This window comes from Miniopterus natalensis, chromosome 1, assembly GCF_054644295.1.
Source record: "Miniopterus natalensis isolate mMinNat1 chromosome 1, mMinNat1.hap1, whole genome shotgun sequence".
In the NCBI taxonomy this organism is placed as follows: domain Eukaryota; kingdom Metazoa; phylum Chordata; class Mammalia; order Chiroptera; family Miniopteridae; genus Miniopterus; species Miniopterus natalensis.
This window is the reverse complement of record NC_142081.1, coordinates 193,313,936-193,339,867: the sequence shown is the minus strand read 5'-3', so window position 1 is coordinate 193,339,867 and position 25,932 is coordinate 193,313,936. Positions and strand designations below refer to the sequence as shown.

Sequence of the window (25,932 nt, the reverse complement as noted above, 5' to 3'; positions counted from 1 at the left end):
GCTCGACCGCCAGCTGCCAGAATCAGGACCTCACTGGGTGTGATTTCAAACCGTGTTGTTACAAACATGCTGCTGAGAAGTAGCTACACAGCCGACACTGAGAATCAGCCTGAGAGATGAAGGCTGTTTCCCATATCTACAGGGAGGAGGGCTCAGTAACCCTGTTTCTATTCACTTGTTTCCAGCCCCTGGAACACCAGAGACAGGGGCACCCTTCCCCAAGGAGATGAATCCCCTCCCACTGCAAGTACTAAAGGACCCCAGGGTTCTTCTAAAGCATCCTCCAGCCAAAGCAAATTTTTGAAGTTCTTCATCTCACCTTTTAGCTACCAGGACTCAAAATGGCTCTCTCAGTCTGTCTGTTGAGCTGTCATGTATCAGTGTATGGATAAGAAAGTGCTAAACATCAGCCACATGCAGGTAGGCGAGGTGCAGGAAGTATAAACAAAACACAGTTCTTGATTTCAACAAACTTATGGTCCAGTGGGGGGGCCAGCGGGCCATGTAAATGATGAAACGTCCCCTTCCTTTCTCTCCTACATACCGTTTACCTGGTGTTTTGGATCAAAGTATATCATTCCAAAGGAGGTAGGGTCCATTTAAATATTTCACAAATGGACTTGACCATGACAATCAAGAGTTGGCTGAAAGAGGGTTTTCGAGCTTCCCAGCACTTATTTCAAATGTGCGCTCTTCTCCAAATTCCAAATGGAACAGACTCTGCAGCTGCTCCTTTTCTGGTTATCAGCTTGGGATCCATCCCAGTGAGTTGCTCCTAGGGCCAGCCCTGACCCACCCTGGGTGTGCCCTGGGTTACCCACCCCTCATCCACACTCTCCGGTTCCCCATCAGGCATTTTCTCAGGTTCAGCTCAGCACGCTCTCTTCAGTGTTAAAGTGACCTGAGTATAAACGGCACAGAAAAATAAACAGTTCTGCTGCTCCTCCAGCCACCCACAGTAAACGCCTCCTCCCTACTCCTCCCGGGCAAACGGCTGGTTATTTTCAACCTGTGTTCATATTAGGTCTTTGTCTTTCATCTTCTAGGCAGGTAACCTCTTCCAATTGTTCCTAATTTAAAGGAACCCCCACACCCAGGAAATCCCCTGGAAGGGAATAGTCAAAGTCATTCTCAAGTTCGGCTGACTTTTCAAAGGTGTATTATGTGTATCTTAAAATAGAGCACCTAATGCAATGGGGTTTTGCTGAAACGATCACAGCGGACTGTAATAGATACTATAGTCACCTTACATTTATAGTGTTTAATAGTTTTGAAAAGTGCCTTCGTGTGCTTTCTTCTGTTCATCACCACAGGTCTCTGGGGTGTGGGGGGCAGGGATCATCACCTCCATTTTACTAACGAGAAGCAGTATAGTTACGTGGCGTACAGCATGGCCCTGGTGCTGCTCTTTGGGCCTCAGTTTCCCCGTATGCAGAACAATGATAATAATAACACTTGCCTGACTGGGTTGTTGTGGGACTGGGTAAAGCACTGTGGGCCTGGCTCACCGTCAGGGCCTTATCTGAGTGGCCACTAGGAGTAAAGGGGAAACTGCTCTCAGAGAGGCTTTCCGATATGAGATCCCCATGCAGGTGTGGGGTAAGGCTGGGGTGGAATTCATGTCCTAACTCTTTGACCAGAGCTGTGGCCCTCCCAACGCTGCCTTCCCGGTGAAGTCATGTGCAACCTCAGTGTCTAGGCAGGTGGCAGCAAATGTCACTGTGAGACTCCTAGATCCCCTGGGCAGAAACCTCCCTCTCCCACAGTGGCTGCACAAGCATCTTCCTGTCATTATTACAGCATTTATCACACAGTTTAAGTACACTGATTTCCCCCACTGGACATGGAGCTCTCCAAGGACCAGGACCAGGCCTCATTCACCTGGGTGTCCAGCCCCGTGCCTTGTGAATAATAGCGTCCAGGTGAAATAGCTTGAATAGTAATTAGCACCAAGACTCCTTTGTCTCCTGGAACAGGTGCAAGCAGTGAAGCCTATGAAAATGTCCACCTGCTTTTCCCCCAGTGCAGTGCAACCTAGGTACCAGAGAAGTCTTCTAGAAAAAAAGACTTCCCTTCCGAATAACCAAGACCGAACTGGCTTTCTGAAAACCAGTGAATAAATTGGTGGCCCCAAGTGAATCAAGGACATCAGACATGGGAGACCAGGACGAAAGGTTCAGGAAGGTCCCAGCTAACTTTGGTGGGGTCGGAGACACACCCAGGGTTGGCGGCCTTCCCTCGCGTATTCTCAGAGTGGACTGTAAAGCCTGCTCTCAGTTGGCATCATTATTTATATCTCTTTGGACTCACGGAAATGCTTTGGCAGAACAGCCAAGGGCCTAAACAAAAACTCCCGAATCTTGAAGAGGCTTAAATTCTATAGTGCCTAACCCAGCAAGGCCGTCACTGGGGAAGCTGTCCTTTTACACGCTGTTTTGACATCCCCGTTTCCACCCCCAGATCAGCCATGGGCTGTTGGAGCCTTGCTCAGTCGCCTCCTTTCAGGCTGATCTGCCCCTTGCAATGCCCCACGTTGCAAGGTGATGCTCACACATCACCCAGGTGACCCTGGGAACTTCTCTAGGACTCTGTATCTCCAGGGCCTAGGCAAAGCTTTGACTCTCTGGGCTGGAAGATAGCTGGCTTCCCACCAATATTTGAACTAAGCTTCAAACATCCTCTGATCGGCCAAGCTCAGAAATGTTTGCAACTCAGTGTTGGCAAGGCTGTGGGGCAACAGCACTGTGGAAGGCAGTGTGGCATGTCTGTCAAAGTTAAAACATACACACCACACCTGAAAGTAACATAAGGAAATACTGAACGTCAGCTGCAGCTGACAAAGAAAAACAGGCACATGCATGGGGCCGAGCCAGCTCCACAGCTGAAAGAATTAGCAGCTACTGAGTATTCACAGGTAAGGGCAGGTGCCGTTTCCAACACCGCACACCTAGGAGCTCATTTAGCCCTCAGGCCCTCGGAGGCAGGCGGCAGCCCATCCCGTCTCACAGGGGAGGCAGCCCAAGCAAGGGGGCTTCAAAGCGTGTGTCCAAGCCTCTCCCGCCAGCAAGGCCACAGGCGTCCAGCTCGGGGCTGAGCTCACTTAACTACCGTACGATGCTACATCCCTCTACAGCTGTTATCTGTTATCATTGACGTGCTATCTGTAATAGAGAAAACCTAAGAACAGCCTAAATATCCATCATAAGGGAAGGTTGAATATATTGTAGTTTTTATGCTTAAGCGAACACCAGACAACCGGGCAGTTGTTTCTTCAAAAATAAAAAGTTGAGATGGAAGTGTACTGAGGTGTTACAGCCTTGAAGCTATAAAAATTTAAGTTAGGAAAAGCGGAGTGCAGGAGAGTATACTGCCATTTATAGGGGGGAAAACCACGCCTGCACATACGCGGTATGGCTCTGCAAGGAGGAAAAAAAATAAAGAAGAAATAAAAAGAAAAAACAAGTGGGGAAGTAGGGGGAGGGGCATGCTTGTCACTGGACACCTGCTACACCTTTTGAATTCTGCACCATGTGCGTGGGTTACCTATTTGAAAAGAAAACGTAATTTAAAAGAACAAACTACACCTGCAAAGTGCATGCTAGTTGCCAAATAGAAAACACAGCGCCGGATGGCTGACGCTGTTACTGAATGTCCACTTCACTTAAACGCTGTCTGTGTCTGCGTATTTCTTCCCTGCAGCGTCCAGCTCAGAGGCTGGCACTTCCTAGGATCCCACAAGCGACTGTGGCAAGAACGAGTAACAAATAACGTGCACGTTAAGTTGAATCAAATGGAACTGGCGTTCATGAGGTGCCCCTGCAGCCCCGTGTAGCCCAGGCGTCTGCACTTCCCTGCAGACCCTGAGCTCAGCGAGGGACAAGCCGGGGGCGTGGATCAGGGCCTCCCTCAGGGCCTCCGGGAGGAGCCACGCCTGCCGACGCCTCGATCTTGGGCTTCTGGCCTCTAAAGCTGAGACAACGCATTTCTGTGCTCTAAGCCACCAAGCGTGTGGCCGTTCATGATGACAAACCTGGGACAGTTATACAGCCACCAGAGCCAAACAGAGACTCAAACTGGGACAGGTTTCTGACCTGGAGCAGCGTCCGGTCCCCAAAAGGGCAGCGAGCAGAGGGCCAGTGTGGGAGGAACCGACCGCAGGGATGCGGAGGGAGGCAGAGGGGCGTTTTATGGCTGTTCCGCTGCGTGCTGAACAGGACCGCAGGCCCCGGGTGAGCCTAGGGCCCCTCTATCCGCAGGGCAGGCTGCTCTCAGGGAGGGAGGGAAGAGTCATCTGGCAAACCTGGCTCTTTTTCAAACCATGTGGGTAATTACTTAGAACTCTATTTTGTTCGCAGCTTTTGCAGAAGGACTTTGTGGTGATTTATTTTCTCCAGGCATTTTGGCAGCTCCGAGGGAGCCCATAAAAGAGCCCATTAATGCCAGCGTGTGTCGCAGGGGACACTGAAGTGCTGAAACAGAGAAATAGCCTTAATTAAAGCAGAGGAGCTAGAGCTCACCTGGGTCTCTAAAACGCTGCTGTGCGGGCAGTCTGGTTCCGGGGGCCCGTCCTCGCCTCTTTGGGGACAGGCCTTGTTCTGTTGGATAAATTCTTCCAGCCTTAAAACCTAAAAGAGAAGAACAGAAATGCTTGGCACTGAAACTGGGTCCTGTCTCCTGGATGTGGGCATTAATCGGGGAATCCCTTCTCCTGGGTCAGTCAGCTCTGGGGACAGGGCTTCCAGAAAGGCCATTAATCACCAGCTGGTCACGCGGTGTTTCCGGCCAGTTCTCTAGTCCCCGCTTCCCGGCACATTACTCACATCACCTGTCTGTACTGGAGTGGGGGTAGTTTCCATCGGCTTCCACACCATTTCACACTATCTCTTTTTTAAAAAGTTAATTGGTGAAGAAAAGAAACAATGTTTAATAACTGTACAGATAATATGAGAGAAGACTAGCTAGAAGGTGCTATTAAATTGTAAAGCGTTAATTATGATAATTATTATTCACCGACTAACTGCTAAGTGTCAGTTAAACAGACGGCGTCCCTGCTCCAGACTTTGAGAACGAGGCCAATAACCATAAGGGAAACTCAGGCACTGCGAACGAGTCTTCGCAGAAAACAGAATACTTCTCAGGCACCGAGCTCAGCATGAGGAGGGAAGGGGAAGGAAGCGAGTGAGAGCAAAATGGTAAGATATCAAAATATCCCCCTGCCTTCAAGGAGCTGTCCTCTGATGGCGAAGACAGACACATGTTTATAATCACAGCAACATTGAACAGACACAGGTACAAAACAGTAATAGGACCACTAATGGTGTGTTGGCTGTGTCAGGCCTGGACCTAAGCATTTTACAGTATTAACTCTTTTAATCTTCACAACTACTGTGAGGTGGGTACTATTGCAGAGAATTTACAACAATAAACTGTCCAGGGAAGTCCAGGGCAGCTTTAGGGGCACTGAAGGACTGAAGGAAGGTTCCATGTCGGGGGCCCAACATGAAGGAGTAGACAGGAGGGAGCAGAATCCTGGGCGGTAGTAAGTTAACTTGGGCCTGAACTGTGAAAAACACGGGAATGAAAGATTTTAGGGAAAGAAGAGTGGGGCCCTGAGCAGATTAGGGTTTTGGAGCACTGGTTCTGGAATCGGCTGACCTGGGGAGTATGTGGAGGCAGGCAATGCAGGCCAGGCTGTCGCGAGACTCTAGAGACCATCCCAGAACAGCAAGGCCATCAGAATGTCTTCTTGGCTTTACATAATGAATATTTGGGGAGGGAATATTTAAAGATTATGAAACTACTTACATTGCATCTTGCTGAGGCTTATGAAATATTTAAATGAGCCCTGTGAGATTTACAGGCAGATTTTTAAAAAAATAGCCTGAGCGAGCCATTCTGAGGGTCTTGACTGCGGCATTGGTGGAAAGAGAGGGGAGAGGACCTAGGGCCTTAAGCGGAAGGACCTTCAGGACTTGACAACTGATTGGATGTGATGGTGGGGCAGGGCAGGGACTCGGGCTGAGGGGGGGAGAGGAGGAGAGAGGATGTGGTCAAGGGTGACTCTTCCATTTCTGTCTTTGGTGGGTGGGTGGGTAGATCATGACACCATTAAGGTGGTAGAAGAATTGGAGGCTGAAGAGCAGGCCTGAGGCACTTGTCCATGGTCAATGTCCAGGTCATGCCCAGCCGTCTGTAAACACTCAGGTTCTGAATGAGGCCCGGTCATCAGACGCAGCATACTACACTAGAGGCAGTGTTCGCAAAGTGGTTAACAGCGGTGTCTTTAGAGCCCCATTACCTGGGTTTAATCCCAGATCTGCTACTTGTTACCTGTGTGACTTTAAGGAAGAGATTTACCTTTTCTGTTCCTCAGTTTTCTCATTTGTAAATTAGAGATACTAATAGTACAGTGGTTGTAAGGAGTACAAGTTAATACATGTAAACTGCTTAGATAGTATCTTAACTAGAGTAAGTGCTTAACAGAGATTCCCCATTGTTACTTTTAAAGAGAAGGGTTCTAAGGGGCAGAGAAATGCCAGTGATGATCCAGGCGTCTGAGTCAGAAGTAGAACTGGGCTGGTCCCACACACATATGTGAAGCCTCCCTGAGCTCTGCAGAGCGAGGTGGTCCCGATTTCATATGAAGATTGGAGTATAGGTCAACAGGACGGGGTGGAGGAAATGAAGGAAGGAAGGGAGGGAGAAAAGAGAAAGGGAGAGAGAAATGGGCTCCTTTGCTGGGCAGCCCACCTTGGGCTGAGGCAGAACAGAAACCTCTATAGCAGAGAATTTTCACCAAGACCTCATCTCTAGAGCCCCTGATATACCAGTGTAAGGCATGGCATGCTCATCATTTCTAAAAAAATGCTAATTTGTGAGATAGAAAAAAGGTTAGAGCCCAGTAGGTGTGGCTCAGTTGGCTGAGCACCATCTGTGCACCAAGAGGTCACCAGCTCAATTCCCAGTCAGGGCTCATGCCCAAGTTTCAGGCTCCATCCCCACTAGGGAGGCAGCCAATGGATGTTTCTCTCTCATGGATGTTTCTCTCTCCCTCTCTCCCTTCCTCTCTCTTTCTAAAAAATCAATAAAAACATATTTAAAAAAAAAGAAAAAAGGAAAAGGTTAGAGAAAAATATAATGTGTGTACTCATCACTCGGCTGTAGAAACCACGCATCACAAATACAGTTACCGCCTGTGTTTCCCCTGCTCTGGCAGCCTTTCTCCCTTCTAGAGATGACCCCGGGCTCAAACTTGGTTGTACCATTCTCACGCATGTCTCTGAACTGAACTCCACTGCGTGTATTCCTAAACATCATTACTGCTTTGCACATGGCTCTGGATCTTCAAAGCTCCCCCAGGAGGCTGTGATGCACGGCCTGGGCTGAAGAACCAATTTCAGGGGCTCCTATGGGATGGTGGGTGCAGGGCTCATCTGGAAGGTGTGAGGGACGGCAGGGGAAGCAAGAAAATCTCTTTAGATGTTTGTTTTTGTCTAATCAGCCTCAGGAGTGAACCCTGTTTCCAGCCCCCTCTCCTTAGTAACATGGGGAACAGCTCGTTTAAACTTTGACCTTGGCCTCTGGGTGGTCTGGACAGGTGGGCCCATGAAGCCAACTCTGTTGTTCATCTGGTCTACATCCAGTGCCTACCCCTTTCTCCCTTGCCTGCCTCCACCATAGAGGCCTGACAGCTAAATCCTCGCTTTACCAGGCTGGCCATGCGACACAGATGTTAGCCCCGGGGAGAGTAGGAGTCAGCTGGGCTTCCGCGAATGCTTTCTGATGCCTGATGGAGTGGGCAGGCCTGGTCATCACTGCTCCTCCCTGCTTCCTGGTTTAAATTTGGACCTGACAACTGAAGCGGCGACAGACATTTGGAACCTGAGCTGACTTCTCCATTCGATGCAGCAGGAACAGTGCCCAGGGCCCACGCTACTTTTAGGGGCCATGAAGAGGTTTTAATTTCTTTTAAAATCAGAAAGAAAAAGATACAGCCTGGCTATATTCATCATCATATGAATGCAGTCATAAAATGGAATTTTTATTTTTTATTTTTGATGAAGGAAAGAGGCCATGATGGCAAAAATGTCTAATGCCCACAGAAGGGATAGCGAGCCAGGGTGAAGGAGAGATCAGGAGAATCGCAGGTTTACTAGGTTGGTATCCTCTAGCCACAGAATCAACACCAGCAGCCTCCTGCCTCCTCTCATGTGCGACATGAAATGCCTCTTTGATAAGCCTCCGTAAGTCAGGTTCTCTGCTACTTGCAGCTAAAGTTATGCTCCCTGAGAGCTTCAGCTTTCTTGTGCCGAAGCCCTTTTGTTTCTTCTGTGGACGCTGAATGTAACAAGGTTGGGGTAGTTCCCTGAGATTCCTGTCATCTCAGTTAACCCGCAACTCCTCAGGCCCAGAACCATCCCTCCCAAGCCCTGCATTGATTCGGGACTTACCTGGAGAAGAGAATTCTGGAGCTTCACATTTAGAGCCGCTTTCTCTTCTTCTAACTGCTTTATTTCATTTTCTGATTTCTTTTTCACTTCCTCCAGCTGTGCCTCTATTTCCTAAATGATGATTAAGAGAATTAGCCACACCAGGCACAAAAACATGAACAGGATACACCCTGCCTTGTCCCCAAAGGGGTTCAAAGAAGTTTATGAGAGTCATAAAATATTGCATAGGAACATAAATTAGAGATATAAGAAAAGGTGAAGAGAAGTGTTAAGTTCTTACCATGAAGTCTGATACATGTAGGTGGAAGGAAGGGTAGACCCCTTGCTTTAAGTTTTGTAGTGTCAAATAAGAAAAGAGAATGCTCATTACTGATACAATTCTCAGTGTCCCATAAGTCAAAAAGCCAATTACGTTCTCAGATTCAGGGAAATAGTAAAGGCAATATATATAGGAGATATTAAGTCATTAGTGGAGATAAAAAAGGAATACTAAAAATATTAAATGAGTAAAAAATAAACAGAAAAAGAGGTAAACAGAAAAGAGATAGAAGTGGTAAATAGGAAAAACAGCAAGATGGTAGACAGTGATAATTACATTAAGTGTAAATGGCCTAAATGACCTCCAAAAGTCAGAGTTTGTCAAAATGAATTAAAGAGTGAGACCCAGCTATACCATAAAAGCATTTTGAATAGAAAGACACAGGTAGGTTACAAGTAAAGAAATGGATTAAAACCCACAGTGCAATACTGACCATAAAAAAATAGAATATATTTTTATCAAAGTAGATTTCAGGACAGGAATATTTCACAAATGATTAAAGGGCTAAGTCATTCAAAAGACAATAATCCTAAGTGTACATACATCTAATAAATAAGTCTGAATTTATATAAAGCAAAAACCAAGGAGAAATAGAAAATTTGACAGTTTAAATTTGATAATTATTAATAATCAACAGAACAACTAGAGAAAGATTAGTGAGGAAATAAGACTTGAACAACACTATCAACCAGCACAACCCAATCATCATTTATAGAACACTCCACCCAACAGTGGCAGATCCATATTCTTGTCAAGTGCACAAGGACCATCCATCAAGATAGACTATATTTGAGCCACAAACAAGATGAATAATTGAAAAGGAATGAAATTATAGAATCCATTCTTTGACCACAAGGGAACTGAATGAGAAATCAATAGCAAAGGGATATCTGAAAAGGCCCCAATATTAAGCAACATATTTCCAAATAACCAGGAATATTTTTGGAGTTGATAGAAAAAAGTTAGGGATAAAATCTGAGAAAATCATGCACACCAATAATTATTATTTAAAGTAGAAAACAGAGACCTAGCATGGTTTGGGGTGATTTTTTTTTAAAGTCTGACAGTGAGTCTGTTTCCCCAGACACAGTGCTTCTTACACACTGACTTGAGTCTGGTGTTTGAGGGTGTGTCTTGTCTCTCCTACTAGAAGGCAAGCCCCCTGAAGGAATGCGTGATTCCTGTACCTCTGCATTGCTCAAAACACCGAGTACACATTCAATAAACGGTAAACAAACAGTGAGTGGATAGCAGCAGGTGAGGACCTGAAGGCTGCTCTCCAAGGCCCACGGCATATGTCCTTTCTTATGCCACACAGGCTTTGGAGTCAGACAGGCCTGATACACATCCAGCTCTGTCATCGCTTAGCTGTGTGACTCTCAGGTCACTTAGTCTCCTGGGTTCCCCATGTGTGAAACAGGAAAGCCCCTGCCCACAGGGCGGAGGTAAGGGCGGAATCATGGAGTGGAGAGCTGCTCCTTTTGGCTGCTCAGCATCTGACCCTCCTCCCGGTGTCTGGGAAATCCTCCATCTGATGCATCAGAGCCCTCCCTCCGCCACAGAACCTGAAAACGGCACACCTGCCTTCCCACACTCCCTTGCAACTGGGCATAGGCATGTGACTGAGGCTCCACCAGACACGCCCAGCCCAGGTTTTGTACAAGCAGGAGGCACACAGATCTAGCGACTTCAGTTTCCAGGGCAGAAGAACTGGTCATTCGAGAGCAGCACTGACCAACGGAACTCTGTGATGATGCAGTGCTCTAACAGAGACTATTCAATACGGCCGCCACTAGCAACATATGGCCATTGAGCACTTGACATGTGGCTAGTTCCACCGAGACACTGAATTTTAAATTGTATTTAATTGTATTAATTTAAACATATGTAGCCACATGTGTGTAGTTGCTACCGTGTGAGACAGGCTGGCTCTCCAGGCCAGGGTCCGGTACTGGTGGTGTCGGCAGCGAAACTGCAGGTCTGGGCTCAGAGGTGGCAGCAGGGGGTGTCCTCGGTGAATGGACATTCCTGGCTGGGTAGCTGCCCAGTTCCCTGGTCTTCCAGAAAACTACTCATTACTACCCGTTACTACATTCCTTTTCCACCTAAACGGCGCAGGGTGTGTGTGATGCTCGCCACCGAGCCTCCTAAGTGATGCAGGAGAGCTGCGGAACGCAGCAGGATCTAGCACAGCCCAGGAGGCACTCTACATTTTCCCACGCTCTCCCCAGGAATCGATGTAGGCAAGTGCTTATTCTAGGACGTGTGCTGTGTTCTGTCTGTCAAGATTATGTGTTAATAGCATCTAATTCCATGGATAAAGAAGACAGACAGGCCTTCTGGGTCACCTCCAGCCCATCCCCTGGAGTATCTTCTTCAGGTTAAGGTAGCATTCAGGATACACATACCCACAGCAAAGGACTCAAAGAAATAGTGTGCTCTTCACTCTAGAGGGGAGATGCTGTCTATTTTTAGTCCATGAACCCTACATTTGGGGCCTCTTCCAGGTTTTACCTAATCTGCACGGCCTAATTTATACAATTTATATCCTCAATTTATAGTGATTACCAAAAAGTAAAAAACTGGTCCCCACACCAAACCCAGGAAGAAACGCAATTTATTTCTACACGATTCACTTCCCAAATAGACTCCTGCCCCCTGATTAAAGCTGAAGTGGGATTTCTACACTCAGAGTCAGGCTTGGCTGACAGGTTACCAGGGCAACCTGCAACTCCGGGAGAGCCCGCCCCTCCCGCTGACTGTGGCTCGGGGTGGGAAGATTGTTCAGCTGTGAGTCTGAGAATTGCATTTGTGCAACCAGTCACAACTCCTGGAGAGAAAAATGCTTTCAGTACAGCTGCTTCCTCCCCGGCGCCGGGGTGGGAAACCATGGACTCTGGGGGCAGGTTTTAATACTGCCTCTACCACTCACTGTCTGTGTGAGCTGAAACAGAACCTTTTTAAGCCTCAGGTTTCTCACCTCTAAAATGGGGATACGAACACCCCTTTTTGTAATGCTGTTGGGAGGATTAGATGTGTTAATAAGAATTAAGTGCCTTTTAAGTATAAAGCCTAGTGGGTTCTAAATAGTATTATCAGATGATGTCACACAATGCACATGGTAACTAATTGTAGCCACCGTTTATTGAACATTTACTACATGCCATGCATTGAGCTAAGAGTGCAGATATAATGCCACATTAAATCCAAATAATGAGCCCTCAAAGTATGTAGCCTTACTCCAAAACCAGGTTTCAGAGTTTGAGTGACCTGTCCATGGTCATACAGCTAGTGGGAGAGTCAGGACTAGTCTGGGTCTTTCATGAGTTCACGCGTTCACCCAACACATATGTGTTGAGTACCTACTACTCTCAACTGTCACACATGCTGCATTCCTAAGTGACATATGATTATCTTTTAGGGAAAACTTACAAGCTGATGGTATAGACCCTTGGGTTGTAAAGAGGCTTCTTGGAATACAATTGCACCCCCTTATCTGCAGTTTTGCCTTCCGTGGCTTCGGTCACCCACAGTCAACTGCAGTCCAAACATATTACATGGAAAATTCCAGAAATAAACAATTCATGTTTTAAACTGTGTGCCATTCTGAGCACTGTGATGAAATCCAGCACCACCCCACTCCGTTCTGCTGGGACGTGAATCGTCCCTTTGTCCAGCGTCTCCACACTGTATAAGCTCCCCACCCATCAGTCACTTAGTAGCCATCTGGGTTATCAGGGCGACTCTCATGGTATTACAGTGCTTGTGTCCAAGTCACCCTTATTTTACTTAATAATGGCCCCAAAGCCATTGACATAACTTTCATTGCAGTTTATTGTTATAACTGTTCTACTTTATTATTATTGTTGTTAATCTCTTATCATGCTTAATTAATAAATTAAACTATATCACAGGTAATGTATGCATAGGAAGAAACAGTGTATATAGGATTCAGTACTATCCAAGGTCTCAGGCATCTACCAGGGGGGTCTTGGAATGTATCCCTCGTGGCTATGGAGTGATGGCTATAATTAAAGCCCCACTTATGTTCACAATAATATTAACTGTTTTCCTAAAACATTCACATACGTTATTTGCTTTCCCAGCAAACAGGAGAGATGAAGCCTTACATTCCTCCTGAGCAGAAAGCCTCCCCCTTTGGTGGGAGGTTGGAACAGGACCCGGAGGCAGAAAATCTTCCCCCACATCGCCAGGCGCTGATTAATTACCTGCATCTGCGCAGAGCCTACTCAGCCTCAGGCGCTAGACTGATGCTTTGTTTTTCGCACATGGATTCCCTTATCTAATTCTCGTATTCTATGAGGTGCTTTGTCATCTAGCTTTATACATGAGGAATCTGAGGCTCCCAGAATCTCTCTCTGAGGGGCCCAGGTTAAATGAAGAGGCTGTGGTCACACAGCCAGAGGGTGGCGCAGTTGGGGATTTGAGTCCAGGCAGTCGGCCAGCCTGAGTGCTTGTTTCACGCTATTTCTCTGTTTTTGCTGAGTGGAGTTGAATTTGCCTGTTAAACGCTCAGATGGCACTATTCTAGCCCATGTCAATGAGTCCAGGCCCACGGTCTTAGGGTGTCCCCACCTCCTCCAAAAGACCCTGAAGCCCCTCTGGACGAAGAACTAGCTTAGATCTGTACACTGCAGGGGCTCAGTAAACGTTTGAGGAAGGGAAGGAGAAATAAAAGAGGCAAGGGGGAGTCAGGAAAAGGAAAGGGAGCCGCGTCCGTGGAAGCCATCTCACCTCCTGCAGCCGCCTCCGGTCGGCCTCCGCCGACGAGCGCACCGACTTGATCTCCGCGTTGTGTGTCCTCACCAGGTCTTCCAGGCGCTTCACCAGCTGCTCTTTGAGATGTTTCTTCTCCTCCTCTGTCTGGTGTTTGATTTTACGAAGGTCCTCTTCGTATCGCTGCTTCATGTGCTCCGTCTCCACGCTCGCCTCCTTCTCGGTCTATAAAAAGAGACAGGGCCTTGTAAGCGGGCCGGAGAGGGGTGACGAGACGGGAACCACCGTTTCTTTTCTATGCAGCCTTTACAATGTTTATGTGCTGGTTTTACAGCCTGTTTCACAAGGTGCAATAAAGTTTATAAGACTATACATTTGAGGTTTGTAAGAGACTTGACTTTACGCACCATCAGAAAAGGGCTCTTTGGAAGAGTGTATCTCCTGTCACAGGACCAGATAGTCGGGTCCACAGAGTAATGGTTTCCAAAGAATGCTTTCTTTGTTTGGACTGGGAACATGTAGTGGGAATACTAAAGCAAGTTTCCAGTTTCCCAGGAGTTGACGATAAGGAGTTGGGAGAATTCTGCTACGTTCTCAGCCTCCTAGTTTCTAATGACATGAAGTTGCCGGGAAGTTGGCTGGAATTCAGACCCACGCGTCCACCCCTGGAGCCATGCACCTGCTGCTTCTAGGTGGATCCCCTGTGGTTGGGGATGGGTCTCCACCTGAAGCTATTCTGGCAAAGCCTCCTGTGTCTTCACCCATAGTGCTGGGCCACACACACCTGTGTATCCGGGCCTCCTTTCGTACACGGACACTCCTTGGGAAGGTTCTCATCTTGCTGAGCACGGGGACTGAGGGCTTCCATGTCCTTCGCTTTCCCTAAGACTTCATTCTCTGAAATTCGCTCTGTTTTCATGTCATCTACGAGCAAAAGGTTCAACATGGTTTGGGATGCCCTTGGCCTTGGCCTCAGTCTGAGGTCTTTGGCAGTTGGGACCCCATTCTGTTATTCAACAATTTTGCCCACCAACCCCCTATGAAATCCCTGCTCCATGGCCTCCTGGCCTTCAAGCATGGTCAAGGTGATGACTGTCATCTTTACTGGAACAGCACCCTGAGTTCACATAGTTGTCCTCTCTTCTTAAGCTACTTATCTTCAGATTTTGTGATTGTGTCTTCCATAGGTTAAAAAAAAAATTTGAGCATATCCTGGATATCTGTACATTCAAAGGATTTAAACTGAGAGGAACTTCAAGGATAAGATAAAAATAAATATAACTAAAATCGATCATTTTCTTCCCGCATTCCCCAAGGTACCCAGTCCCTGCTTTGGAGACCACTGCTCGAAACCCTCCACATGCTCCGGTTCCACTCGAACCTCTCCTCCTCTGCGCCTTTCCAGTCCTGGGTGGCTCCTCCTTTCCCAACACCTCATCTTCCCACAGCCTGGGCCACGCCAGTGATACCAAAGCGGCTGTGGGCTGCCATGTAACTGTCCTCGGCACCCCCTGGAGGCAGAACCCATGCTGTGTGCCTTCGCTGTCTCTCCCAGTGTCAAGCTGGTCACACTATAGGTACTGGAGAACTTTCTGATGAGGAGGCCTAGGGGGAGGGGCTCTGGAATCAGATATTCTTAGACACGAGCACCAGCTCTGTCACCAAGCAGTCTGGTTGGCCTTGATGGAGCCGTTTACCCTTTCTCAGACTCAGTTCTTCATCTGTGACATGTGGACATGTGATACTGACACCACCTATCTCACAAAATTATTGGGAATTTCCAATAACGTCACTGTGTAAAATAATGTTGAAAATATGAGGTGTGCGATGGTTACCAGAGAAGAAGGGGGCGGGGGGAGGCTGAACAGGGGAGAAGGGGCCAAACGTGGTGATTGAAGGGAACTAGACTTCAGGTGGTGAGCACACAATAGAGTTCACAGGTGCATTAATGACGCTGTGCAACTGAAATTTAACCAATGCTATCTCAATAAATTACAATTTTAAAGAGTATCAAGTGTTGTCTAAGTGAGGGGGAAAAGCCAGTGCTAAGAGGTTCGGGCACTATAGTGGGCCTGGTGGGGAAATATTTGGGAGCAAGGGTTCCTTTTGCATCACGCCTTTTAGAGATTTGGCCTGTAGCAGCGCTAGGTGTTGGCTCACCTGTGTCTCCCAGGGACGGGACTGGCCCACCAGGCGGAGCAGATGAAACAGCCCTGCCCCTCCACGCTGCTCCCTCAACAGCGCCAGTCCAAGCTGGCGGCTAACCATCCACCTGGGAGGAAATCATTCTAGGGCATCTCACCAGTTTTCTGTGTCATGTGACACTCCTGCAGAATTAGTCTGTCTTTGGCCACGGCCAGCTTCTCCCCGAGTTTTTTTGCAGTGCTTTTCAACTCTGAGTTCTCTTGTCGAGCCTCCTTGAGCTGCATGTCTAGGTCCTAAACAGAGAGACAGTGTCTCATTTCTCAGGTTACAGTTTCATAGCCAACATCAGATCTGAGCCGCGGGGAAGTGCAGAGCACAAGCCCTTAGTCCTTGGAATTCAATGGCCCAGGGTTCATCCAATCACTACCCATCCTCTGATTGGCTGTGTGACCTTGGACAAGTTAGTTAACCTTTATGTTGTGAGGATCAAATAAGATAAAGTATCTGGGACAGAAAAAATGCTCAGGACGTATTAGGAATATGAGCCATTGCTCCTTAAGGATGGGGCTCTGCAAGTCTGTGGGGCTCACATAACTGACTTAGTGGTCTGGCTGTCCACGAATACAAAGTCCCAAGGATTTCAGGATGGGCAAGTCGTTATGAAATGAGCAGGGTCTTTAGAAATAGGCTGACCTAAGGTAAAAATACTTATTAGCTGTGTGCCCAGCTAGTTCCGTCCTTAAACCCCTCAATTTCGGTCTTGTCTTCTCATCTATTAACTGGAAGTCTAAGCTCTCTGAAGCCGGGGGCCAAAATTAACTCACCATGTGTCTCCTGCACATAGCCCTGGCCTGGCACATAGTAGGTGTTCAATAAATATTTGCCGAATCAGTGTGGTTGAACTCAGTGGGGATAATAAAGCTCACTTCAGTAGAAATCAAGTGCTTCTCACAGCGCCTGACACATAGCAGGTGCTCAAAATTAGGGGGAATGTTTATTATCCCATTGGAAAGGGAGGGAGGGAGGGATCTTGCTCTACCTGGATCCTTTCCTTCAGCTTCTGGGCATACTTCTTCAGGTCACTTATCTTGCGGCCTCTGTGCTCCAGATCCCCTTCCAGCTTCCTGACCTGGGCCTGCAGGGCCGACTCCTGGACCTGGAAGTTCTTGCGGAGGTCGGTCTCCTTTTCCTGCCACTGCCAGAGTGCCTCGCTCACCGACTGCTGCATGGCCTGCCGGATGGCCTCGTTGTCCCGCTCGTAGGTGGCCTGCAGCTCCTCGGCCTTGCGCGCGTAGTCCTTGCTCAGCTGCTGGTTCTCCACTCGCAGCCGCTCCACCTCCAGCAGGACCTCCCGCATCTCGGGGCCCGAGCTCGGTTCTGCCTTGGGGTCAGGGCCCTCCTGGGAGAGCCGGCCCCACTGGGGCGCCTCATGGCTCATCAGGTGCCGCAGTCTCTTCTCGTAGTCAGCCTTGAGCTCCAGCATCTCCTTGGAGAGGGTGAGGACCCGCTCGGCGTGCTCAGCCTCCACCCTCAGCTCCCGCTCCTTGGTCTGCAGCCTGCAGGTGGCCGACTGGGCCAGCGCCTCCTGCGTCAGCCTCTTCTGCAGCTCCAGGGCGCCCTCCAGGGCCTGGATGCGCTGCAGCAGGGCCTCCTCCTCGGCGTGGCCCTGCTCCTGCAGGAGCCTGGCCTCGGCCTGGGCCACCGCGCTCCGCAGCTCCTCCTGGTGGGCTTCGCGCAGCGCCTCCATGCTGGCCTCCGCCTCATCCTGGCGGGTGTTCAGGGCATAAATCACCTGCAGGAAAAGCCACAGAGCCCAGTTAGTGCGGGGGGGGGGGGGGGGGTGAGGGCCAAGTGACCACAGGTGCTCCTTTGTGGTGGTGGCTCGGCCCATTCCCACGAGTAGCACCTGAGAAGAGGGTTGTGTGGAAGTGGCTTATTAGAATCGTCCCCAGCAGAAACCCGTAAGGGAACAGGGACATGGTGGAAGCAAAGGAGGGTGTGATATGACATAAAGGCCCCAAGTGGGCGTCTGTGGCAGTGCGCCCTTGGGGACCCCGGCAGCGCTGTGGGAATCCAGTGAGGGTTTAAAGCTCTAATTGGTTAAAAAAAGATCACCTTGGGACACGAAACACTGGAAAATAGAATTCAGCAATACGTAAAAAGATGTTTTCCCCATCTCACTTCATGGCAACTCACTTCCTCCAGCTGCTTAGGTCAAATTTTAGAGTGGACCACTAAGCACGTGGAAAGATGCTCAGCATCACTAGTCAGCAGGGAATGCAAATAAAAGCCACAATGAGATACCACTTCACTTCCGTTTGGATGGTTATTGTAAAAAACCCAGAAAATCAGCCTTGATGAGGATGTGGGGGAATCAGGACCCTGTGCATCACTGGAGGGCATGTGAGATGGGGCTCTGTTGTGGAAACGATATGGAGCTTCCTCAAAAAATTAACCACAGAGTTACCAATAACCCAGCAGGTCCGCTTCTGGAATTTCAGCTCCAAAACCACCGAAAGATGGGACTTGAGTAGATATTGGTACACACGCGTTCATAGCATTATTCACGCTAGCCCAGCGTCCATCAACAAATGAATGGATAAACAAAATGTGATACAGACATATAATGGGATATTATTCAGCCTTTAAAAGAAATTCTGGCACATGGCACAACACAGATGAACCTTGAAGACATTACGCTGAGTGAAATGTCAGTTACGAATGGATAGATGTCACATTATCCCACTTACATAAGGTTCTCACAGAGACAGAAAGGAGAATGGTGGCTACCACGGTCCACAGGGCGGAGGGAATGGGGAGTTGTTGTTTAATGGGTATAGAGTTTCAGTTTGGAAGGACGAGAAGGTCCTAGAGATGGTGGTGATGGTCACATAACAGTGTGAATGTACTTAATGCCACAGAACTGTGTGCTTAAACATGGTAAATTTTATGTTATTTATATTTTAGCACAATAAAAAAATGGTTTAAAAATCTATTGGAGCCACCCTGTCTCTGACATCCCACATCCACCCCATCAGCTGATCCCAAACCTCTCCACTTCTCACCATTCCAGACTCCCCTTAATCTGGGTCATGAGCACCTCCCACCTGGACCACAATGGCCTCTTAATCCTTACTTCTATCTTGCCACCTAGAGCCTGCTTGAAGTCAGTCAACTTCTATTCCTGTCCGGTCAATGCTCAAAGCCTTCTGATGGCTTCCCAGCACACTCAGGAATAGCCAGAGCCCTGGATTTGGGTGTGGAAATGCCCTGGAAGCGCAAAGATCGTATAGTTGCTGTCCCTCCCTTAATGGAAATGGCTCGGGACAGGTCCCAAAGAAGGCTGTGCTCCTGGGCTGTGCAAATGGGCTTGGAGTGGATTTTTAGATGGAGTCTAAGATGCTTAATTAAAATCTCACCATCACTATTAGAGAGCTGTTGCTAGGCGCCTAGCTGTACAAGGCATTGAGCTGCGAGGCATGAGCTTCTGATTAACGGAAGCCCAAATGTCTCCCAAACCAATTCAGATGGAGACCTAGCTGAAAGGTAAGGGCAGTCTCTCCAGAAGGCTCTTAATTAGAGCCCCCCCCCCCCCCCTTACGAGCCCAAGCGAACACTCACACAGACACAGGCCTGCCTGCCTTCCAGTGAGCTGCACAAGATGCGGGACCTGGCAAGGAACCATCCTGTTATTCAAATTCTGAATGACTTGTTTACAGCTTTTGGGAAGGCAAAGACTAGCAACAGCTCCCTTGGTTAGCCAACTTGGTCCATAGATGTGCATATGTGCTAGTGATACATTTTATTCTGTGAATAAAACCAGCACAGAGGAATCTTAATGCCTCTTGCAGGAAATATTTTAACAGAGAAGTAATCCAGGTAGGAGCAGCAAACCTGTAAGCACGCATACGAAAGAACTGTGTGACCTCAAAAGCAGAAACAGCCACTCCTCAAGTTTATCTGTTTAATTATGCTTTTAAAAATGTAAATTCTGAAAGCAGGCTTTGTGTACATATCTATATAGACATGTATATCCATTTGCTCCATATAAGTGATACAACAATGAGTGCTGTTACTTTTACTCCCCAAAAGCAGTTTTACTTCACAAAGCAGTTTTACAAGGCCAACCCCACAGTATGAAAGATAAAGACACTGAATGCCCATATTAAATAAATTTTTACTTTCTCCACTGTTCTCTGGGGGGAAAAAAATCTCTTTAAACATTTTTCAATCCACTTATTGTATCTTCTGCATAATCCTCAGATAAACAGTATGTTTCAAGCTAAATATCCTTGTCCAAACACCTTAACAAAACCCAAAGATCCATTTATGACACACGGGTCACCTTTGCAAACTCTCTTCCCAGCCGTGGCTGAGTTTCTGTGCTCTGGCTGCACGTGGCCTTCGGCACAGCAGCAGGGAGTTCTGTTCTCAATTTATGGGTGGTGGTAGATGTTGCTCACTGATCATCTATGCCAGAAAGAGAGGTCCACACTGGGTCAAGTTCATGGGCCAGACCACCTTTTGTCTCTGACTTGTGCTGCTAGAAGCATCCGGGGGAGAACAGAGTCAGGACTTACTCAACTTTGTGTCCAGTCTCCAAACAGTGGGCCAGGAGGCACAGAGTAGGTCCTGTGTGAGAAGCTACTGAATGAGCAGGGGCTGTTTTGTTACACATCATTGTCTCCTCACCATCTAGCAGAGCCCCTGGTCCAGAATTCAACAGAGGGTAAATGAATAAATGAATGAGTTATGAAAGAAATGAATGAAGAATTCTATATGACAGAGAGAAGAGAGAACACCACTCAGGTGTGTTAAATGCACGTGAAATTATGGTGGGCTGCCTTGGGAGAAAGGCATGCAATTGTTATCCTATCTAACTGGTAAAAATTGCATTTTGGTGATTTTACTCATCCCTGGTTATAAAATCAGAAAATAGTAGAAATTATTCATCAATAAATATTTAGTGGGCACCTAATATGTACCAGACTCTGAATCCAGACCTCTTTTGGAAAGCAATAGCTGCCAAACTCCTATTAGCACATTCTGGGGGTGAGTATCTGGGAGGTGCCAGGGTGGGTTCTGATAATGAAATCAAGTATAAAATCACCTCTATTTTCATTAATGGTGACAGTCTTCTTATCTTAGCTGACTTCCCTTAGCCAGTCTTTTAAAGTCTGCCAGTTCTAAGGGCAGAAAAGGTATTTAGCACATTCTCCTAAAAGTCTCGTCTTTGCTTTTAAAAAGAAAAGTCCAGGGGCTATGGAATAATGCCCTTTCAGCATTTCTTGGCCTGAGCCTTCCTGTCTAGTAAAAATATGTGAAATCCCCTTTAAAATCTTTCAGCAACCAAATACTAGAAATGTACAGATTTAATAATCAGGACTCTTCTAGATACAAAAACAGAAACCCAAACCCAGGCTGGGAAAAAGGCAATTTTTTGGCTCGTGTACCCGAGAAGTCCAGAGCCAGTGCTAGCTTCAGGTACAGATAGATCCAGGCTCTTAAATGATGTCACCTTGACTATCTCTTACCATCTCACAGTTTTGCTTTTCTCTGAGTCGGCTTTATCCTTTGGCAGGGTTTTGGCAAAGTAGCCACAGGCAGCAAGCACCAAGATTACATTTTGTCAGCTCAGTGTGTCCCTAGAAAGAGCTTCTCTTTGTCAACAGTTCCAACAAGTCTCAAAGTTGACTCCATTCGCCTGAGCAGGGTCATGGGTCTAACGCTAATTCCTACGGCCAATGGGATAGAATACACCGATTGGTTAATTTCAGGTCATGTAGGGTCCCGGATAATGGGATTGAACTTCCTCAACCATATGGACTGAGGAATGAAATGGGGTGAGCGGCCAGCATCTCAATGGAAACTGGAAATCTAGTGCCAGAAAAATGGATGCTGTGTCAGCAAGAACAGACGTCTACACAGCTGATAGACCTGACCCTTCAAAGAAAGCCCAGTGAGGTTCACAGAGCACCAACTTCAGAACTGGAGGAAATAGAACAATGGGTTAGGATTTGGTCTCTACTCTCATAGAGGAAACAAGAAGCACTTATGCACGCACACAGGCACATGCGAAACATCCAGGTGGAAAGAATGCCCTGTGGGGCACTGGAGGATGCACAGGACCAGTGACAAGGGACCTGAGTTCCGAGGCCCAGTCCTGCCCTTCTCAAGCAGCAGGATCTAAGACAAGTCCTTTCATCTCTCTGAGAAAACTAAGTTTATTCTCTTAGTAACGAAATGGTTCAATGAAACTGATATTTTCCAAAGGGAGTGGATGTGAACAAGGGAGCTCAAGGTCAAATGGGCTTGAGGCGTGGTTAGGCAGTTCTGTTATAAAGACATTTAATTGGTTTTGCCCCAACAGTTGGTCACCGAGTTCCTTTCTTATTATAATGCCAATTAATATCCCTCACTTAAAGCCCCCGCACAGTGAATGCACGCTCAGTCAACCTGCAGGTGACATTACAAGCAGCACAAAAGCAAAAGCAGCAGGTGTCTTTAGGACACACACTCACACATGGTACTGAACTCATCGCGTGTCAAACAGAGGTACAGAGAATCCTGCAGTGCTGAATTCAGGATGAGTGACTATTCTTACGCAGTTTCCAAAACCTGGGATGCTCAGCAGCCCCTTTTAAAAGGACAAAAGTAGATGATGATGGTGATGCTGACAGTGAGGGTGATCCTGACAATACTGATAATGGCAACTAACAGTTCCTGGGAGTTTATAATGTGCTAGGCACTGGGCTGACAGCTTTATACACCCTCTCTTATCTAATTCTCACAATAATCCCACAGCAGGTAAGTCTCATTACTGTCTAGTGTTACAGATTTTTTTTGTTCTCTGATGTAGCTCACATTCAGAAACCAGCCAGTTTCAATTCAACAATCTCCACTCATGGAAGTCCTTGTCTCCATCAAGTGCCATGTTAGGAGCAGAGGGATGCAGAGATCTGAAAGCCATGGTCCTTACCCTGGGAGCTTATAATTTAGTGACAAATATTTAAGAACAATCAGGAAATGGTGTAAAATGACATAATTGCTGGGGAGTCTTGAGGAGCCTGAGTTGTAGAGTCAAGGACTTTGGCTTTTACCTAGAGATGAGAGTGCCTGGTGGGTTTGATCAGAAGGGTGGCCATGATCTGACTTAAAGGGGATCATTCTGGATGCTAGGTTGAGAATAAACCATAGGGGGACCAGAGTTGGAGGAGGGAGCCAATTAGGGGGCAATGATCTAGAGGACAGTAATCGGGAATCACAACACAATGTGTCCCACAGTGAAGTCATCCTCTACCTCTTGCTACCCCATCCTCCAACCTACTTCTTGATGTCATAAGACAATCACCCTAGGTGGGATCCCAGAAGTTCTCTTTGATCCTTTCCTCTTCCTCCCAGGACACGTCCACTCAGGTACTGAAGACTGTACAGGCTCAACTGTTGGAAAGTCCTCGCTGCCATCCTTCTTGCCATTCCTCCTCCTACCCTTGCCCCTCAGGCCCTCACCATCCCAGCCATGTCTCCCTGGTGCCCAGCTCCCTTCCTTCCAGGCTTCCTCCATGCTACATCCCAAGTCATTGCACTGAAGGTAGCAGCTCACAGCACTGCCTGGGGGGCTCCCCACTGCCCACCCAATAACACGATACTCCTCAGCCCTGCATTTAAGACTCTGCACAAGCCAGCATCAAATCCTGCCACTGCCCCTCAGACCCCAAGTGACAGCAATGCTGGGTTACACACTGATTCCTAAACAAGCAGCACACTCAGATCCTCCCCCCTCTGCTCACACCTCTCCGCCTGTCTGGAATGCCTCCCTGCCATTCTCTCCCTGGTGAAATCCTCAACATGCAGTCCCGATCCAATGTCACCTGCTTCCCAAAAGCTCCTCCATGAGGGTTCATTCATTCACTGAGTCCCTCAGCAGGTAGCTGGGCACCATGAGTTATCTCTTCTAACCTGAGGACAGGTCTCTTCCAGTATGAAGACAGGGAGAGAGATGAGCATTCTCTTATTGGTGTTCCTCTCTTTTTTCAAAGAGATTGGGGTAAACTGATGACTTCCTTCTCTGCTCCCACATACCCATTCCTCTTTGAAGCCTCTTATGGCACCAGATCCTGTTCTGTGGCAGAGACCACTCATGTTGGGAAAGGCAGTCTCATGCAGGCAGTCTTTCCACCCCTGCTGGACCACAGGAAGAAGGGCCTTGGGCCTGAAACACCTCCTTACCTGAAGATAAAGGGCCCACACAGCCTGTGCCGGGCTTTTCTCCTCGTGTACAGATCATTCCCAGGTTTAAGATCAATGTGTGCTCATTTGTTCTGCTGAAGCCTGTGTGTCGATGGCCCCCAGGCATGCTCCCAGCTGTCAGTATTTCCGACTGCAACTGCACGAGGGAGGGAGGGATCCTCCTGCTGCTGCACAATTGCTGTGCTGGCTGCTGGAGCAGTCGTGGGCCAGGAGGGACCCACGCACAATATGGGAGCTGATCTTTCCCTCCTGTCTTTATACGACTAGAGCATTGGCTGTTCTCTCCAGTGCTTGACTGCGCTGTGTTTTCCTTGGCAACTCCAACACCAAGAAGTAGTGGGTAGAAGTGTTTGGACTTTCATGTCTGGTAGCTGGCATAGTTATGATCTTTGCTTTTCTCCATGAAATTGGAGTCCTCCCCTGGCCTTGGTAAGCAGTGGACGGCATTCTGCTCCACACGCCGCCTACCCCTGGAATCTCAATTTTTAGTTGATATCCTGCTAATATATTCAATTTTCCAGAGTCTCTTGCAGCTGGTTATGGCCACATGGCTAAGTTCTACTTAAGAAAATCTAAGCAAGAGTATTATGTGGGCTTCCAGGAGGCCTCATTAAGTGGGAAGGGTGGTATGCCCTTCTTTACCCCTCTCATTCCAGCACTGTGGAGAGCGGGTGCCATGGCCGGAGCTCCAGCAGTTATCTTGGACCATGAGGTGAGCTTGAGGATGAAGCCTTGCAGCTGGCATGGCAGAGCAGAGAAATAGAAAAGCACGAATCCTCCATCTCACCCTTTAACTGTGCAGCTCTTTTACGTGAGAGAGGAATACAATTCTCATTAGTTTGGGTTTTTCTGTTACACATAGCCAAACCTGATGTGAAGTAATAAGAAGTCCATATTTTGTCTTGCTCACTTTTGTGTCTCTACCTTGCCCGGTGTTTGGCACAAAAGAGGTGCTCATGAGAAATGTCTGATGAATCGTATACAAATCTGTATCTATTAAATGGCCCACATGACAAAGACAATAGAAAATGAATATTATGCCTGCATATATAAAGCATATGCAGGTATTTGTAGTTCAGGGAACATTTGGGGGGTAGTTAGGAATTTTTCACTGTAGCTTTTAGGAGCCAGTTGGGCTGCTGTTTACACTCTTCACGTCTTGAGATAACACACAATCGGCGAGCGAGTGGTTTCAGGATTATCTGTATTTAATATTATAAAAGATAACTGTCACCGGGAGCCAACCTCTAGGCCCCCAGGTGCTCTGTAACGTACAGCCTCGTGGGGCTTATGTTTCATATCATGTATTTCCTTTCCAGCGCAGCGGGCTTCACTGTTGATTCTCCACGCAAAGTGAGCTGCAAAGCCATGTCCTGGAGCTTTGTAGCAAATAGGAACAAACAAACAACTCATGATTTTTCTTAACAAATATATCCACCACCAGTTTCTTGTAAGGAGAAAGAAATGACCCTCAGAAAGTGAAACATGCTTCTCCTTACACACACATTCCCCTTTTGTTCAGTCGTTTAGAGAATATGTACCAAGAACCCGCGATATGCCAGGCACTGTTCTCGGTCGTGGGGCTACCAGCACGCTTAACACCCCCCCAAATCCTTGTGCCATGAAGCTAACATTCTGGAGAGTCAGGCAGTCAGCATGTTAAATAAGTAAAATAAATAATTTGCTAGGTAGTGATAAAGGCTAAATAAAAGAACAAAGCAAAGAAGGAATATTTAGGGGGTGGAGTTAACATTTTACAGGGCACTGAAGGAAGGCTTCATGGAGAAGTCAACGTGTGAATGAAGGTCTGATGAAAGTGAGAGTGAACAGTGAAGTGCCCAAGGGAGAGCACTCCTGGCAGAGGTGTAGGAGCAGAGTCCTAGAGGTGCGGGGTGTGTGTGTGTGTGTGTGTGTGTGTGTGTGTGTGTGTGTGCTCATGGATCTGCAAGGTCAGTGTGGCTGGGGAAGGGTGAGCAATGGGGAGTGCAGCAGAGGTGAGAGGGGGGCCAGGTCATGGAGGTCCCACAGGTC

The 25,932-nt window shown here is 47.6% G+C and overlaps 1 protein-coding gene across 1 annotated transcript in view; it reads right to left on the bottom strand.

The window, feature by feature from the left end:
• The window catches only part of FAM184B (family with sequence similarity 184 member B), a 62,468-nt gene that overhangs the window by 21,384 nt on the left and 15,152 nt on the right, over window positions 1-25,932 (bottom strand). Inside the window, exons 2-7 of the mRNA XM_016199757.2 lie at window positions 16,691-17,443; window positions 15,809-15,944; window positions 14,291-14,430; window positions 13,525-13,731; window positions 8,451-8,561; window positions 4,518-4,625 (exon numbers count right to left, since the gene is read on the bottom strand). Of these exons, the coding sequence (XP_016055243.2) occupies window positions 4,518-4,625; window positions 8,451-8,561; window positions 13,525-13,731; window positions 14,291-14,430; window positions 15,809-15,944; window positions 16,691-17,443 (1,455 nt within the window). The remainder of the gene's footprint in view (window positions 1-4,517; window positions 4,626-8,450; window positions 8,562-13,524; window positions 13,732-14,290; window positions 14,431-15,808; window positions 15,945-16,690; window positions 17,444-25,932) is intronic.